This window comes from Myripristis murdjan, chromosome 19 (assembly GCF_902150065.1).
Source record: "Myripristis murdjan chromosome 19, fMyrMur1.1, whole genome shotgun sequence".
Lineage (NCBI taxonomy): Eukaryota > Metazoa > Chordata > Actinopteri > Holocentriformes > Holocentridae > Myripristis > Myripristis murdjan.
The window spans coordinates 11,874,159-11,889,964 of record NC_043998.1 but is presented as its reverse complement, the minus strand read 5'-3'; the positions used below and the strand labels follow the sequence as shown (position 1 = coordinate 11,889,964).

Sequence of the window (15,806 nt, the reverse complement as noted above, 5' to 3'; positions counted from 1 at the left end):
GCATATGTTGATGATTGTAAGGATGAATGATGTTCCAGCTCAAATATTGTGTGAGAATTAACTTACCAACAGTATGGATTAGAATGAATTTTTTGGTAAGGCTAGTTAATCCACAATAACAACACTGATAAAATGCCTGATGCATTTTTGAGGTCTTGGCAGAAGCTCCAAAACACTGGACACCCTGCAAGAAGTTGCTTGATGTAGAAAGATCTCATACGCATTACTATTGATTGACTGTTGCCCTGTCGAAGAGGGGATGACTATGTAACTGAAGCTGAAGGGTAAATAGACCTTTTTCACAGTAGCCATTTTGACATGAAATAGCAGGAAACACAGGTCATACTAAAGACATTAATGAAGGTTAGGTTCCATTTAGGTCTAACAGAGCCAGGGTCCTGGTGTTGTGCACACTGTTTCACCAGTACACACAAATGGAACAGAACCTTAATTAATGTCATTAATAACGCCTATCTTTCCCTTGATATTTTGTGCCAAAACTGCTGTTGTTAAAAATGTCCATGAATAAATAATGTATGTAGATTAAACTGTATGTGCCCAAATGTTCAATTTATGAATGCCTAAAAAGTCAGACATACATAAACCTTTTACAATAGGTATTTAATGTAAAAAAAAAAAAAAAAAAAAAAAAAAAAAAAAAAAAGTTTCCTCATATTTTTAAGTGTTTCCTATGTGAAGAATACCTTACTTTTAATTTTTTGTGACTGGTTTGTCAGATATGTGTCTGTCAGTTAAAAATTTTGCACCTAAGCCAGGCCTAATTGTTTATAAGGCTGTGTCTGTACAGACACGTAGTCAGTACACTGATGAAAGCCATGGGCTGAAACTTTTGTGTTTCGTTTCTCCTCCACAAGTATTTTTTAATGCATTTGGTGTCTCATTCAGGTATGAATTTTTCAGTCTGATTCAAAGTGTATTTGGTGAAACACTTAATTTTCTTGAGTACAGTGGAGCTCAAAAACATGCAGTAGAAATTAAACCAGCAGAATTCATTTAAATTTGAAGTAATTGTGTGATTGGTCAAGACTAGTGATTTATAATATATATGTATTTCATGAAATATTCTGGTTAGGTTGCTACTGTTAACTGTAACCCAGAGTTTGTGTGGAGTTTGTGCATGTTTGAAGTAGACACCACACCTGTGTCCACGGCCTTGTTTTTCCCTTGGGCTCCTGGCAGAAAAAGGTTCTTCACTCAATGGCTGTGCTGTTCTAGCCCTGTTTGCTTTCAAAACAGGCAAGGTGAGGCTGTTCAGCTGAGGCCTGGCATAAGAAAAATGCAACGCCCTACACTCCCTCCTTCTCAAAAATTTCTCTTCCCTTGGCCCAACCTCTACGTCCACTTCCACCTCTCCATCTCCTGCTTTATGTGTTGGATAGGAATGAAAAATGACAACAATGAAGGCACTTGTTAACTTGTTTTGTTGTTGAGCTGCCAAAACTTTCCCAATTTCTGTATTTTTATATTTTTATCTATCTAACGACAAACACAGTTTTTTTCTGTCTGTGTGTGCATTGATCTGTTTGTAGCTAATCTCATATACTACTGGGTCTACCAGCCTAATATTTTTTGTATACAGTTATGACTTTATGATCTTGTGGTTGAGGTGATTCAAAACCTTTGGAAAAACTTGTTTTACACTGCAATTGGGTGCTAGCTCCTCAGCTGTATTTTTGCCCAAGTCCGAGCACTTGGGGAGATACGCAAGCAGTGCCTGTGTATTTTCCCTTCTTCCAGTAGGCGAAAAAAGGGGTGGTTTGTTGCCTAAGTGCGAGCACCAGAGAAGGGGAGATACGTCTGACAGTGATCTGCACTCGACTCAGTCTTGTAGTTTTAAGAGGAGTTCATGGTTCATGGAGGTCAATAGTCTCTTCCCTTCCTCTCGGAGTGTTATAACTTAACGACATGTCAGTTTCCTTATTTAGGCACAGAGTGTGACAGTTATGGCAGGTTGTTGTGATGTATAATCTCCATATTCCATGCAGTCTGTAAGGGCCCGAGACACATAGGACACGGCTAAATGATTTATACTGTCACATTTGGCCAGAAACTGAACTGCAGGAGGCAGGAAAGATTAATCTGTCACTGCGCTGATCTTGTGGTGTTTTAACTCTGTGCTGAGGGGTAGGAGGGTGGCAGTAGTAGATGGAGCAGTGTGGCTACCTTCCTCTGCTCTTTGGACTCTGTCTCTGTGTCTCCACCCCTTTGACCACCCAGTGGAGCAGAACGAGGTGTTTGGATATTTGTGATTTTTCTCTCACTCTCTCAGAGAGTGAAAGCGAGGGAAAACTAGAAGTTTTTCGAGGGTCTCATGACAGGCTTACCTTCCTGTTAGTGAGGCCGGGCAGAGAGCATGGTTTTGGGCATGGTGGATAGTCCTCTGGGCCCAGCTCCCCCTCAAGCTCTGCATAGACGGGTAGGTTATGCTCTCCAACATGACTCACTGGTCTTGCCTTCTTTGTGCTAGTACTTGAAGGCCTTAATGCCTGATACATGATCGTAGTGGCTAATACCTGCATTAATTCTTTTTTTGGTTTCTATTAGTCTGTAAGTTTTTAATGTAGTAAGTTTTCAGTTTACGGTATGTACACTCGCTCACTCTGTTTTTACTTGTTGACTGGAGGTGTCGATGCAGTAGGTTTAGCTTGGCACAGCCATCTGAAACCCAGCAGTCTGCCTCTGAAGCCTGTTTGTGCTGTATGATTTGTGTGGTCGTTGGCGTAATTGGCGTTGGTACCTACTTGCTATACTTGAACGCTGAAAATAGTCTGTTTGAAATGGCGGCATTCTCTGATTCTATAGTTTGTTATGTGCTTGTGGTATCACATTTGCAAAATACTCATGATAATACACATTTTTAAAAATCCTTGTAGGTGAGACTTGAACTGATTCAAGCTCACATCATGATTCATACTGCTTATCAATTTATAATGATGTAACAGCTTGTTTAGCATTATGACTACATAGTGGAGCAGTGCTTACAGGGGAACACAGATTTTATAGAGCCATGTTCTATTTGTGGTAGCACAAATAAGTGATGGAAAACAAATATGCTCTAAATTCAGGATGTAGTGTGGATACATAGTATAACCATTCCATCCATAAATTAGCCATGAGCACAATCATCAGTTTTCGACAGGTTCTATGAATCATTAACTTAATGACATAATCGTGTTTTCTGCTTGACAGACACAATGCAGTATGCTAATTGTTAACTTGATCTTGTTTTTGGCACTGTAGCAAAATGAGGTGACAGACAGTGCGTACCTGGGCTCAGAGAGCACCTACAGTGAGTGTGAGACCTTCACTGATGAAGACACGGGAGCCCTTGTACCCCCTGAGATGCATGAAGATGTGGAAACGGACAGCGGCATCGAGGCCACTCTACATGACCCTGAGGAGGGCAGTAATAGGTCAGTATAAAATTTAAGTCACACCTAATAAACCAGTTTGACTTGACTTGAGTTCACGTACATAACCTGGACATGGTGCATCCTGCACTGTGGGGAGGTGAGTGTGACACTGAAAAGGTAGGTTTAGTACCAGGCCACTCTTAATACTTTATATCTTACAACCTCACTTGTAAGCCACTTGTCATGTGAATCAGATGAGCTGTTGTAGTGCCAGTCATAATAACTACTGGCCATAATATTTACTGTAAAAGTTTTTCAAATCTGCAGCAAAGTGGAGTGGCTCTGCACTGACCCCTCACATGTCTAGAAATCATGTGGCTTATAGGTTTCGAACGCCCAGCTCTGGATCAGGGACTACTTGGTCTCTATCTGGGTCACCAGTAGGGCTGCATGATATATTGTTTCAGCATCAGCATTGCAATGTGTGCACATGCAGTAGTCACATTAAAGGACATGCAATGTCAGGCAAATTACCTCAAACGTCATGCTACAGCTTTTTTGCTGCTTGATACAAAAGGAAAACTTGCAAGTTTCTCATTTTCCATGACTAATCTAGAAGAAAAGTCTGTCTGATACAACATAATTTTGTCCATTTTAAGGTGTTCTGGATACAGTTTGTTGATAGTGACATGCGGGCTCTGTATACACATTGATTAGTTCATTCTGCCCTGGTGAAGGGGTGCACTTGATCACTTTGCTACTGTCTTTTGTCTTTGCTACGGCTACTGTCAGAGATTATGACACCTGGATGCTACAGGCAGGCCTTCAATGATGCCAGGCGGCTTTTCAGTGTGTGTATTTCCACAGCAGCAGCTGGTCCCAGTACATCCATGCTCTAATAGAAGGAAACGCGTAAAACACACACAAAACATGCAGTATCCAGATCTATATATACATAAATTTGTAGAGTAGATAAATACAGTAGATAAATCTGTTTCTTGTGTTTGTTTTATCATCCTCAGCCACGCCAGGACGCCTGCCGGTCTTTGGTGTGCACAAAATGTGTTTTGTTCCACCGTACAGATTAAGAATACCTTTGAACGTTGTTAGAAATGGTAGATTACATGTAAATTACACAACAGACACAAATAAATCCATTTGTAAAGTTTATTAAAAAACATATGTTGCTTTTCCTAAATACCATCTCACTTGTCCATGTGGGAGTCGCATATATAAAACTGAAGCTGGAAGAGGGTCATGTTTTGTTAGAAGAGGATAGACTTTTAAAGTATGTAATAAAGTAAAATTAGCCTTGGTTGTTGTATATCTCTACATGAATAACAAACTGTATATATCTAGTGAAATTTCCTGTATTTTTCTTTTTATATCACAGTATATATCGCAGAAAAAAAGATAGTTGCAATGGCAGTTTTTCCACTGTCGTGCAGCTGTAGTCACCAGGTGGGGAGGATTAGAGAGAGAAAATACTAGTGAACAATATGTTAAGATGCTTCTTTGTTTTCTTCGACTTGTTCTTAATGCAGGTCCACATGGACTCATACACCCCGTACTGTCACAGGGAGTTTGAGGCTTCACTGCTCAGACTCGGCTACACAGTAGCAGGGTCTTTGACTGTTTGTAGTTATTTGTGCAGCCAGACAGGAAAGCTCCATTAGAGATAACTTGAAATGTGCACAGTGTACTGTAAGAGCGACAGAGACCTTGAACAAAAAGATCTCTTCTGCCATTCTTTTCCCCAGTCAGTGTCTAAGTGGATCGTCTTTTCTGTTGGCGGAAAAGATTTTTGGGACCTGTTGATCTGTTTTGAACTCTCTAGTTGTTGAATAAGCTGATGATGATGACAGTAAGTTAATCTTTTTAACTTTTCCTCACTGGATTTGTAAAAATTGGATAATAGCTTACAATCCTCAACAGTCAAAATAATAAATATCTGCTTTGATCGACCATTTTTCAGATGTGACTGATGTAGGATTTCCGACAGCTCTCCTTCGAGGCAGCACTTGGGTTCACATATTGTTCTGAAAATCCCTTTCAGATGGGATAACGTATAAAGTATCTGACTCAATGTTTTACTCAATCAGTGATTCTCTGTATAGGGTGCAATAATTGGTTAATTTGGTAGATAATTATGGTTTTACCACTCACTAAATCGAATACTAGCTTGCATGTGTTGATCTCTGTGAATCACATTCATCAAGACTTGATTACGAATTGATTACCAAAAGAGTGGAAATGAGAGCTTAGTCATTTGCCAATGCATTTGCCAAAGTCAGAGGAGGTCTACATTCTCTCATGGCATTTAGTAAAGAGAAAATATTGCTTTCTTGTTGTTTATTGGGGAGAAGAGTGAATCAAAGTTGCAGAGATTGGAATTTGCCAGGGGCACTGGATAAACCATAGAAGACAAAGTAGCACTACAGGGAAATATAGTTGCAAGATTTATCATTCCAGAGCACAACAGGGAGTCGTTTTACTCAGCGTACTGCCTTTGGACCAGAGGAAAAAAATAACACACCGTCTGTGGCTATGCATCTGTTGCCCATGATTTTGAGGCAGGCAAATTTTGGAACACTGGCCAAATTTTAGTAGGACATTTCATATTTTAGGGGGACACTGACACAGTTGTACAGCTTAGATCAAAGCGTGATCATACATGCAAATCCAAGCATCTTGATGGGTTGAAGACCCTGGCTGCTTTAGGTGGATTTAATCCATTTTCCCTTGCTGTAAGTGGAGTAGCTGCCACAGATTGGGGTCTGTATGTGTGAGTGTGAGTGTTTTTTGGGACAGTGTTTAGGCCAAGCACAAGGGAGGAAGTGTAGAGGACTGAGGCCTTATCTGCTGACTGTGTGACCTGTCTCTCTGGCTTGATGACGGAGTGGAGGGTTCTGCCTGACAGGGATGTGTTTGGACTTCCCATTCCATGATTGAGCCTTGAATTCCAGGAAGTGTTGAGTTAGCTGTTTTTGGTACCCACCCTCCACCTCCCCCTCTTCACCCCCTTTGGCAAAGGCTCATCTGTTTCTCTCCCCCACTCACTCTCACCGGCTTCCTGCTAACACTCAGGCTGACTGGAACCCAGTACTCGGCTGACTTTCTGACCTCTATATTCTCTTTCAGCAATGTTTCCCAAAAGTGGCAAATTCCAAAACATTCTCTTTCTTGACGTGTCATGAGCTCCATCATGGCAATGTGCCTCTTGACAAGCTCTGAATAGAGATTTGTTCATTTGTAAAATATGGGAGACTTTCTCACAGCTAAGTCACATGTGTGTAGAAGACTGTCCTAAGGCTTTAAGAGATCCGTTCTCATTCTGTATCCTGTAAGAGGGACAGAACAACACCCAAGTGGCTGTGTCTTAGAAATACTATATAAAATACTATAATGGAGTGTATTTTCATTATTTTGGCAATTTTATATGATGAGCTGTTGTCTAAAAATGCAATTGTGACATTTAAATCAAGGAAAATCATGACCCCTTGCATCTACAATCTAATAGGCCATGTCAGAGACAGTTATTCATGACTAATGAGCTACTGGCTGGTGATTGGCTGCTAGTATTGGTGGCTCTGCCCTCCTCTCGGGCATTAACAATGGCTGCCACCCCACAGAGCTGCTAAAACATGCACAGGCTGATACAAGTTTAAGGTTTTATATGATTAGTTGATTTTCAATGAAGGCCAGTTGTGACAAAACTATAGGAGCCAATTCTGATTCATTTGTTTGTGTGATGATATCATTTCCCACTAGTGAGTAGTAAAGGAATACCACCACCATCTTTTAACATCAATTAGATAACATCCCAGATTGCACATCCATGCCAAAACTAGGAAAAACCTGTTTCCTGTAATACCCCCACTTCAATTTGCTGCACGCAATGACTCAGCATTGTCTGCCAGTAAATGAAACAAAAGGGCCTTTCAAGTTATTTGGTTGCCATACAGTGTGGTTAACCCAGCTAACCCTTGCTAGAGCCTACAGCCAAAGACATATTACATCCAAGAGTACATGCAATGGACTAGGGATTAGGAATCTAACAGGATTAGCCACCCCCACCCTCGTCTGCATAGCCCGTTCTGTCCTAACCCGACGTCCCCACGCGCGTCTGGCCCTTGGACAGTCAGCGAGCCTTCCTGTTAGCCGCTGCTTAGCCTCAAATCTGATTAACCCTCAGCCACTCACAGCCGGTCCTTCCCGGTGCAGCTCCAGCTTGACCGTGTAGCACAGGCGATGCACCATCACTCATACGGGACTGTCAATTTGCAGCTTATTAGAGCTACAAGTTCAGCCATTTTCAAAAGCCAAATACTCTATGTTTTCTCCACACTGGAGAATATTATATTAGTTTCAAATTGGTGTAGCCAGTGAAACTTCAGGATTCCACTCTGGTTGTCTGGGGTTTTGTCTCCAGTTGCTCCAAGGCTTTCACGCCAGGGCAGCGGAGGGCGTTTAAAGATGCGTTCTCTCTCCTCACCAGCCCTCCATGTGAGGGACCTGAGTGCGGGGCTGAGTGCAGGGCTGAACACAAGGTAAGTGGCTTCCAGTATGGTTGAGTTACTCTTTCAGCCTCATGTTAAATCTGTTCATTACAGCAGTTGGCTTTTATCTTCATTGTTGTTTCTAAAATGTCAAGTGTCATCTGCAGAGCCTGGCTGCTTTGTTGAGTATGTGTAAAACCACATATGTTTAAGTTTGAGGCTGTGATTTGAGGCGATGATTCACATTTGATTTGATTTGCCCAGGTTAATGGACATATTCTTTTAAACAACAAAAACAGACTGTCATTGTTTTGTGCTGAGATAGATGTCTTTTTTTGCTGATTTGGACATCCTCATCCTGTGTCAGCTTCAGACACAAAGTATCCTGTAGGGCAACAGGAAAGGCAAGCTATCTAGTTATCCTCTCAAGTGAAGATCAAGGAGTTTATTTACTGAACTCTAGTGACCCGGTTAGTTTAATCATCACACATCTCCAGATTGCTATACTTGATACAGCAATCTGTGTCAATACATGGATTTCTGTGAAATTGTGTCAGATGTCTAGCCAATTATAAATGTCACAGATGTAGCTGTTAACCTCAGCTCAGTTGAGAACATACTGTATCTCAAGCTTACCCCAAATTGAACATGAAAGCCCTGCTTACATGCAGCAAGTGGTTTTGTATTACCAATGAAGCACAAGAGGTGTTGTTGTGTCCAAGGCAGACTCTGGGATTAATGTGAATTAACAGATTACCTTTGAAGACAAGTGTTTGTAGAACTTGTCCAGATTGCTGCTCTTCTTGGGGTAAGATTAATTTTGCTTGTTTGGGATTTAGGCCCCAGCCTTTTCCAGGCTTCTGGGTCCAACACACCAACACCCAGCCAAACTTGAAGAGTTTGTCACACAAACACGCTGGCTCAGATACTGCGGCACTTCTATTTTTGCTGAACGAAGTAGTCAGAATAGATGGGCCTTGTTAGGCATGGCCGTGTCTGTGGTGTCTTAAAATGGATGTTTCCATGGCTGTTTTTACACAGTATGATAAACAGACATCTGTATTTATAGTGTCTAAACCTAACACTTTTTCCTTTATCTTTGGTAGAAGTTGAGTGTGCCATTGTTGCATGATGTTAGCTGATTTCATTTGATTTAAATGATTGGATTTGATTTGAGCTAATAATTGCACACGTGGCATACATTACACTCCATTACACCACTATGGAAGGGGTTTCCCTCTTTCTGTGATCCTTCCCAAGATTTCGTCCATTTTTCCCTTACTTGGATTCTGGAGTCTGGGGTTTTTGGGAAGTTCCCTATGAGCATGCAGGTCAGGGGGTGTTTTGTTTTGTTTGTTTTGTTTTGTATATACTGTAGGCCTGTAAAGCCCTTTGAGACAGAAACTGTGATTAAAGACTGAATAGACTTGAACATGAACTTATATGTACAAATGAGCTCGCACAAGTAGATAAGCAAGTCATCCCTCTCTCCCTATCTCCCACAGGTTCTCCCTGAACTCTGAACTCCATAATCACTCCCTGGTAACGGTCATCGGTGGAGAGGAGGAGCAGTTTGAAGACTTTGGGGAGAGCAACACCTCGGAGCTGCTGCTAGAGAGCACTGTGGAGGGGACGGCGGGGCAGGGGGACTCCTCCCTCCTACAGCCCCCTGAGCAAGTCAATGGCTCCTCGCTACTCCTCTCTCCCAGGTATAAGCTCCTCCCTATGGCAGTTAAACCCAGTCCAACACTAAAGTTGAGTTTTAACTGATTCTGAAGAAGATGAGTCGGTGCTTTTATGTTTCAAGCTGAAAGTTTATACTTACAAACGAGACAAATTTAAAAAGAAAGGATGAGTAATTTAGAAATGTAGATAGCGCCAAGGTTATTTAAGGCCCTTGAATATTTCTGTCATTTGTTTTAGGTTGCCAAATCACAGCTTTTTCTTATCTGGCCTTTCCTGATAATGGTGCCACACTGCCAATTAAATTCTCTGCTACGGTATCTTGGCGTAAATAACAGTATTTGTTTTGCTTAGAGTAGCTGTTTGCTGGGAAAGACATGGAGGTCAAACCATGATAAGAGGTATTTGGAGACGTCCTTCCAAACTGTTACTGCTTCTTTTTCTCCTGAAGGGCAAGATAAACGGAGGGAATGCAGAGTTCATTCCATAAATTTTACCCCCACTGTTATTCAGAGTTATTGGGAGTGAGGATATTGAGCTGTTTTAAGACTATGCTTCCTTTCCTGTGCCCTTGTTGGCTGAGTGGTCTGGAGCGGCTGCTTTGCACTCTTGCAGTTTAAATCCTTGGTGTTTTCTGTTGCCAAGTCCTCTGGGACAGACAGAAGGTGGATGTTGCTGGCATGGAGTTCAGCCGTCATGAGGGGTATCTAATAAGCTTTACCCGTCTGTACCACGGGTTGACTGTGGCAGCCCGAGGTGTCTGTCAAACACCAAAATACACTCGGAACACACGCACAAACACTCCCCCTTCTCTCTTCTGGTGCTACTCATTTCTGTTAAAACCCCTACTGTGCTCTGTTTTTTTGTGCTCATTTTTTCCTCCCTCCTTCTCCTCTCCGTTTTCATCAGAGACCTTAAGCTGGATAATGCATAATTCCCGCTTGGGTGATATTTCGCTGATCTGCATTGGCAGGAAGCTCTTAACAGCTAACTGCCTAGTTTTTGTAGCCCAGTCACAATATGGAAATAAGCTTCTCTAACTGGATTGCCACAAATAGTACTTTATAGCTACCACTACTAAATACTTCTCTTCATTGTATTTCAGCCTTACTTACAAGAATAATGCTGCTTGGTTATGAGTTGTGCTTAGACTAGATGAAACTTTAATGATCCCTGTGGGGAAATTGTAACTTTGTAATACCAAGCATAGCATAGCATACATCAAGAAAGAACAGGACATACATATGAATATAACAAATTGAGGTTTTATAAATGCACTCAGCTGACAGATCCAACACTTGCACATATTATGTTGAAAAAGCATCAAGTACGATGAGCAAAACTGGATGGATTCCATCATTAAGAGTGTTCGGTATCCATTTAGCGTAACTGAGACATAAGACAATATCAATATGTGCATCGGGAAAAGACGAAGGATTATTTAAAATTCTGAATATTAAATGTAGCAGTTTTACTAATTTCCCCTTGGAGATCAATAAAGTATTTTTGATTCTGATTTTTAAAAAAGACAGTAACAGAAAAGCTAATATGTGAAATATTACAGCACATGTACAGGGTATATGCTTGGTTGTTATGAAAAATTCATGCACAGAAAAAACCCCTCTGCATCCCACAAACATCACCTACACAGAACGAACACGTCATTGTTTTGAACCAATCATGCTTATTATTGGAGCGTGTATCACTGCCTCCTACACACAACTCCCACATATAAATCTTGCATTACAGCTCTCACACTGCACAGATACAGAACATGCTGTTTTGCTTTGCTTATGTTCTACACACACATACATACATACAATGTCATTCCTCATTCTGTTCAAGGAGAGAAGAGGGGTCATGCTGCAGTGATTCTTGATTGCAGATTGACCATCAAGTGACAGAGTCAAACTCAGCCATGCGCCATGGCCTTTCTGCCTACATAAACAGGATCCTGTGCCAATTTGTTGCATAATGCAGACGCGACTTGCTCTCTGAATGAACAATCAGTCGATAAAGGTGATGTGAGGAGAGGGCAGAGAAGACGGCTGCTGCTGCTGCTGCTTCTGCTGCTGCTGCTGCAGACTCCTACCCCTGAAATAAACCACCTTCCTTTTTCACTGCCTTGAGAGCTTATGTTGTTTTTATGTCGTCTGTTAAGTGTTAGCCACTCTGCAGGTCCTCTGAGCTTGCGGCAAAGCTTGAATAAGCAGGAGCGTTTAGAGCAGGCAAAAATGGCTCGCCAGCACAGGTCACTGCACACTTGTAGATAGACTCAGACTGTTTTGTTGGCAGTTTTCCTCAAACTTCCTGAAAACAAATCACAGCCACACTGCATAATTTGTCTCACTCCTCCTTTCCAATACAGCCCTCACACTTTACTCTTTCAAACGTTTGCTGTGAATTTCACTGGTATCCCTGCACCCCCGAAGGTGTCCTGCCCCGCCTCAGTGCACCCCCTTCTTGCCCGTCACTCACCACTCCTTCTCTCATTCCTGCTCCCCGTCTTTCCTCTCCTCTTTCCAGTGCACCTGCTCCTCTCCCTGACTGCTTTCAGAGCTTCCTCAGGGAGGAGGCGCTGGACTTTTTCTGTAGCCAGTGTCACAAACAAATAAGTCGTCTCGAGGACCTCTCCACTCGCCTCAATTTCCTAGAGATGACTAGGTAACACATAATTCCCCACCCCCTCCAGTTGTAATTGTGTGTGTGTGTATGCACTGCTGTGTTGGATATCACACACATTCCCATAATGCCTGCATGTTGTGCTGGATTGATAGCAACATGGTGTGGGTGTGTGTTTTATGTAAGGGACTGCAAGCATTGTGGTGTATGTGTGGACACTCATCCCAATTGCTCTCCATCTCCACTCCTCTCTGCACGTTTTTGTGTGAGTTGCAGTGTGTTAGCATTTGGTTTGTTGGTGGGAAAATTCAAACTCAGCCTGGCTGAAGTGTATGTGCCATCGCTACAATTCAGTGGCCTTCACTGAAGTGACTTCATAGACTGCTGTTCCCTGCTGCAGCTACTAACAGATTTTTTCAGAGTTCCCACTGTTAATATCCACACAAATTCTGCATACATAACACATTTTTTTACACAGTTGTGAAATGAGCTAAAGGACATTGTATACTTATTATTTGTACTTTAAAAGAATCCCCTAAGGAACATAATAGAATAGTTGCTTTGACATAAAAAAATAACCTTTTTGTAATCACAGGTGAGTAATGTTTATTTTGCTGCTTTATTGGTCATGTCATTTCATTCATGTTTCATTTCAGTCACCAGAGAATGACTGCTGGTAACGAAACAATGCATATTAGATGAGCCTGCATTTATCAAAATTGTCTGAATTGCTGATCTTGGATTACTGGCCAGGTCACTTTGACCATGTTGTAGAGTATAGTCTGAAAAGCAAAATGATACTTGATCAGCATTCGTTATTGCACAGTTGATAAATTTGGGCTGCTGTGTTTTGTGTTAGATTGCTGTGGTGTGTGAATATGTCGTAGCTATGGTAGACAGATCTGGTGAGTTAATAGTTAAGGCCCACTTCATCTCACCCCTCTCTCTTTTGCTTGATGAGGCTCTTCTCCTCGTAGAGAGAGGGGTGAGGGGGTGGATAGGAGGAACACCAGGAGATAATGTCTCTTTCCTCTATCCCTTCTCTCTTCCTGACCACTTTCCTGTTGTTCTGTCCCCATGCAGCGCAGGCAAGAGGCTGTCCAGCAAGAAAGTAGCGAGGTAAGTCAGCAACTTTCTCTCATTTCTGTAGGTAATGTTTCATATTTTTGGTATTGGTATTTTTGATGTTCACTGAAACTTCAGTTTTAGTTGGCATGTTAGCAATGGGAAATTTTGACATCTGGTTTACCAAACATGAGACAGCTCTTCCAGGGTCTTTGAGTTTTCCCTCTCCTCTCCTGTTGCAGACATCTTCTGCAGAACAGCTCAATGACTCTGGACACCATGAGCGACTTAACCCGGGACATTCTGGAGCTTGCTGACAACGACATCACTGACAAGGTCAGAGCACACAAACAGTCGCCCACTTCATACGAGCTTTTTCGTAAACCTTTGCTTCTTTATTTATCCAGGGAAAGTTGACTAAGCAGACTCATTCTTTCCAGCAACACCCTGCTTTACTTTTCCCTCAGTTACACACATTCACATTTGAGGGCTGCATGGCGCCACAGTTTTCTGCTGTTTGTCACTCAGCTCCTCCTCAGGAAGTTCCATCAGACCATTTAGTGCCTTGCCCAAGGGCACTTCAACAGCATAACTGTATAATCTATGTAAATCAGTTTCATAACACTGTTTCGCAGAAACAATAGCACTGTTCTTAACATATCAGCATAGGTGGCCCTTAATCTACATTTGAATTTAATTTCCTTTAACTTAACACTCACTCTTGTGCAGGTGCTCCTCCTTGAGCGCCGAGTAGCAGAGCTGGAGAAGGAGTCAGAGGCATCAGGGGAGCAGCATGCACGGCTGCGCCAGGAGAACCTGCAACTGGTACACCGAGCCAACGCCCTGGAGGAACAGCTGAAGGAGCAGGAGCTCCGAGCTGATGAGCACCTACAGCAGGAGGTCCGCCGCCACAAGGAAGCGCTCAGCAAGCTGGAGAGGGAGAGAGGGCTGGAGCTGGAAAACCTGCAGGCCAGGTCAGGAGACCAATGATCAGATGGGGAGGGATGGGGAATCTTTGGAGATTTTTTGATGCCAGTATGAATGATCATATTAGTTCCATGCTTAGCTGATTTCTTCAGTAGGAATCCCCATAAACCAGGGAAAATGATCTCTAATTGTATGATATAAAATTTAATTTAATGACATATTTGTCCTGGTCTTCTATTTTGCAGTGCGCAGATTTTTTTTTCTGTAAACCAGGAAATAAGGGATTCTTAATTGTATGAACCAGCCATTTTGACACTTGGCATCTTCTGATATCTTAAAATGGATAATGATGACAGGAATTACCTACATATGCAGAGTGAAAGAAGGGGTGGATTAGTAATTATGCAGAAGTGTGATTGACATCCTGTTTGTCAGAGTCATTGTAGCTCTATACTGCCACCCTCTGGTACTGACCAGCCACCAGCTGTTTTCTGCAGAGTATATTAGCATAGCTTATTATCGATACACACAGTGCAGGTGTGTCAGGTTTTTGGTTGCAGATGTTTAATGTTTTTGACTGTGATGGATGTGTGTTTGTCTGTTTCTCAGACTGCAGCAGCTTGATGAAGAGAATAGTGAGCTGAGGTCTTGTGTTCCCTGTCTACGAGCCAACATCGAGAGGCTGGAAGAGGTAAGGTCAACACAATGTAATTGCTTTGCTCCTTCCTTCTGTACCTGTTATCATGCTTAATGTCTCTCCTTTCTCCTCAGTTCCATCCCTCAACTGTCTAACACACTTCTTCATACTCCTCGTTTGATTTCTATCTTCCAGGAGAGGAGGAAGCTGCAGGATGATACAGAGAACATGACGGACAGACTGAACGAGGAGTTGGAATCCCGCAGGAAGATGTCTGACAAGTTGAGCCATGAGCGCCACCTCAGCCAGAAAGACAAGGAGTGCACACAAGAGGTGGGACTGGTCTCTGTGTAAAAAAATTACATGCACTCTGTGTAGAAAGTGTTACAAAACAGTGCACTGGCCACTGCTAAAGCTTAAAAAAAATGGTCTTGCTAATCAGAAGAATCAAGTATTTATCTCCGAAATGTGCTGGCTGCTTTTTGCTCATTGTTTTATGAGGTTGTAATTTAACGGACTTATGCTGTTAATACCACAGCTTATCGAAGACCTGCGTAAGCAACTGGAGCATCTACAGCTGTACAAGCTGGAGGCTGAGGCCAAGAGGGGGCGCTCTCCCAGTGCAGGGCTGCAGGAGTACCAGACACGCACCCGTGAAGCTGAGCTGGAGCAGGAGATCAAACGACTCAAACAGGTAGCACATCCATCCTGAGTCTCGTTTTATTTGTGGCATTGTCGTAAACCATCACTCAAATGATATTGCTTTGGACAGATAGACTGTTCTTGGATCACGTGTGAGAAAAGACAATGCAGGCCTGAAGTGTATTTGACATATGAGATCTGATTTTGCCTGTCTAGGACAACCGCAGCCTGAAGGAGCAGAATGATGAGTTGAATGGCCAGATCATCAACCTGAGCATCCAGGGAGCCAAGAATCTGATGTCTGCCTCCTTCTCTGACTCCCTGGCAGCTGAGATCAACTCTGTGTCCCGCGGAGAG

At 42.4% G+C, this 15,806-nt stretch overlaps 1 protein-coding gene across 2 annotated transcripts in view; it reads left to right on the top strand.

Moving 5' to 3' along the window:
- The window catches only part of rab11fip3 (RAB11 family interacting protein 3 (class II)), a 39,491-nt gene that overhangs the window by 18,912 nt on the left and 4,773 nt on the right, over window positions 1–15,806 (top strand). The window contains exons 4-13 of one of the 2 annotated variants that reach the window (XM_030078220.1): window positions 3,262–3,434; window positions 9,379–9,582; window positions 12,083–12,220; window positions 13,262–13,297; window positions 13,486–13,579; window positions 13,973–14,217; window positions 14,780–14,861; window positions 15,003–15,140; window positions 15,346–15,501; window positions 15,666–15,806. In XM_030078220.1, coding sequence (XP_029934080.1) covers window positions 3,262–3,434; window positions 9,379–9,582; window positions 12,083–12,220; window positions 13,262–13,297; window positions 13,486–13,579; window positions 13,973–14,217; window positions 14,780–14,861; window positions 15,003–15,140; window positions 15,346–15,501; window positions 15,666–15,806 — 1,407 coding nt within the window. The remainder of the gene's footprint in view (window positions 1–3,261; window positions 3,435–9,378; window positions 9,583–12,082; window positions 12,221–13,261; window positions 13,298–13,485; window positions 13,580–13,972; window positions 14,218–14,779; window positions 14,862–15,002; window positions 15,141–15,345; window positions 15,502–15,665) is intronic. The other variant, XM_030078219.1, reaches the window with a different exon arrangement.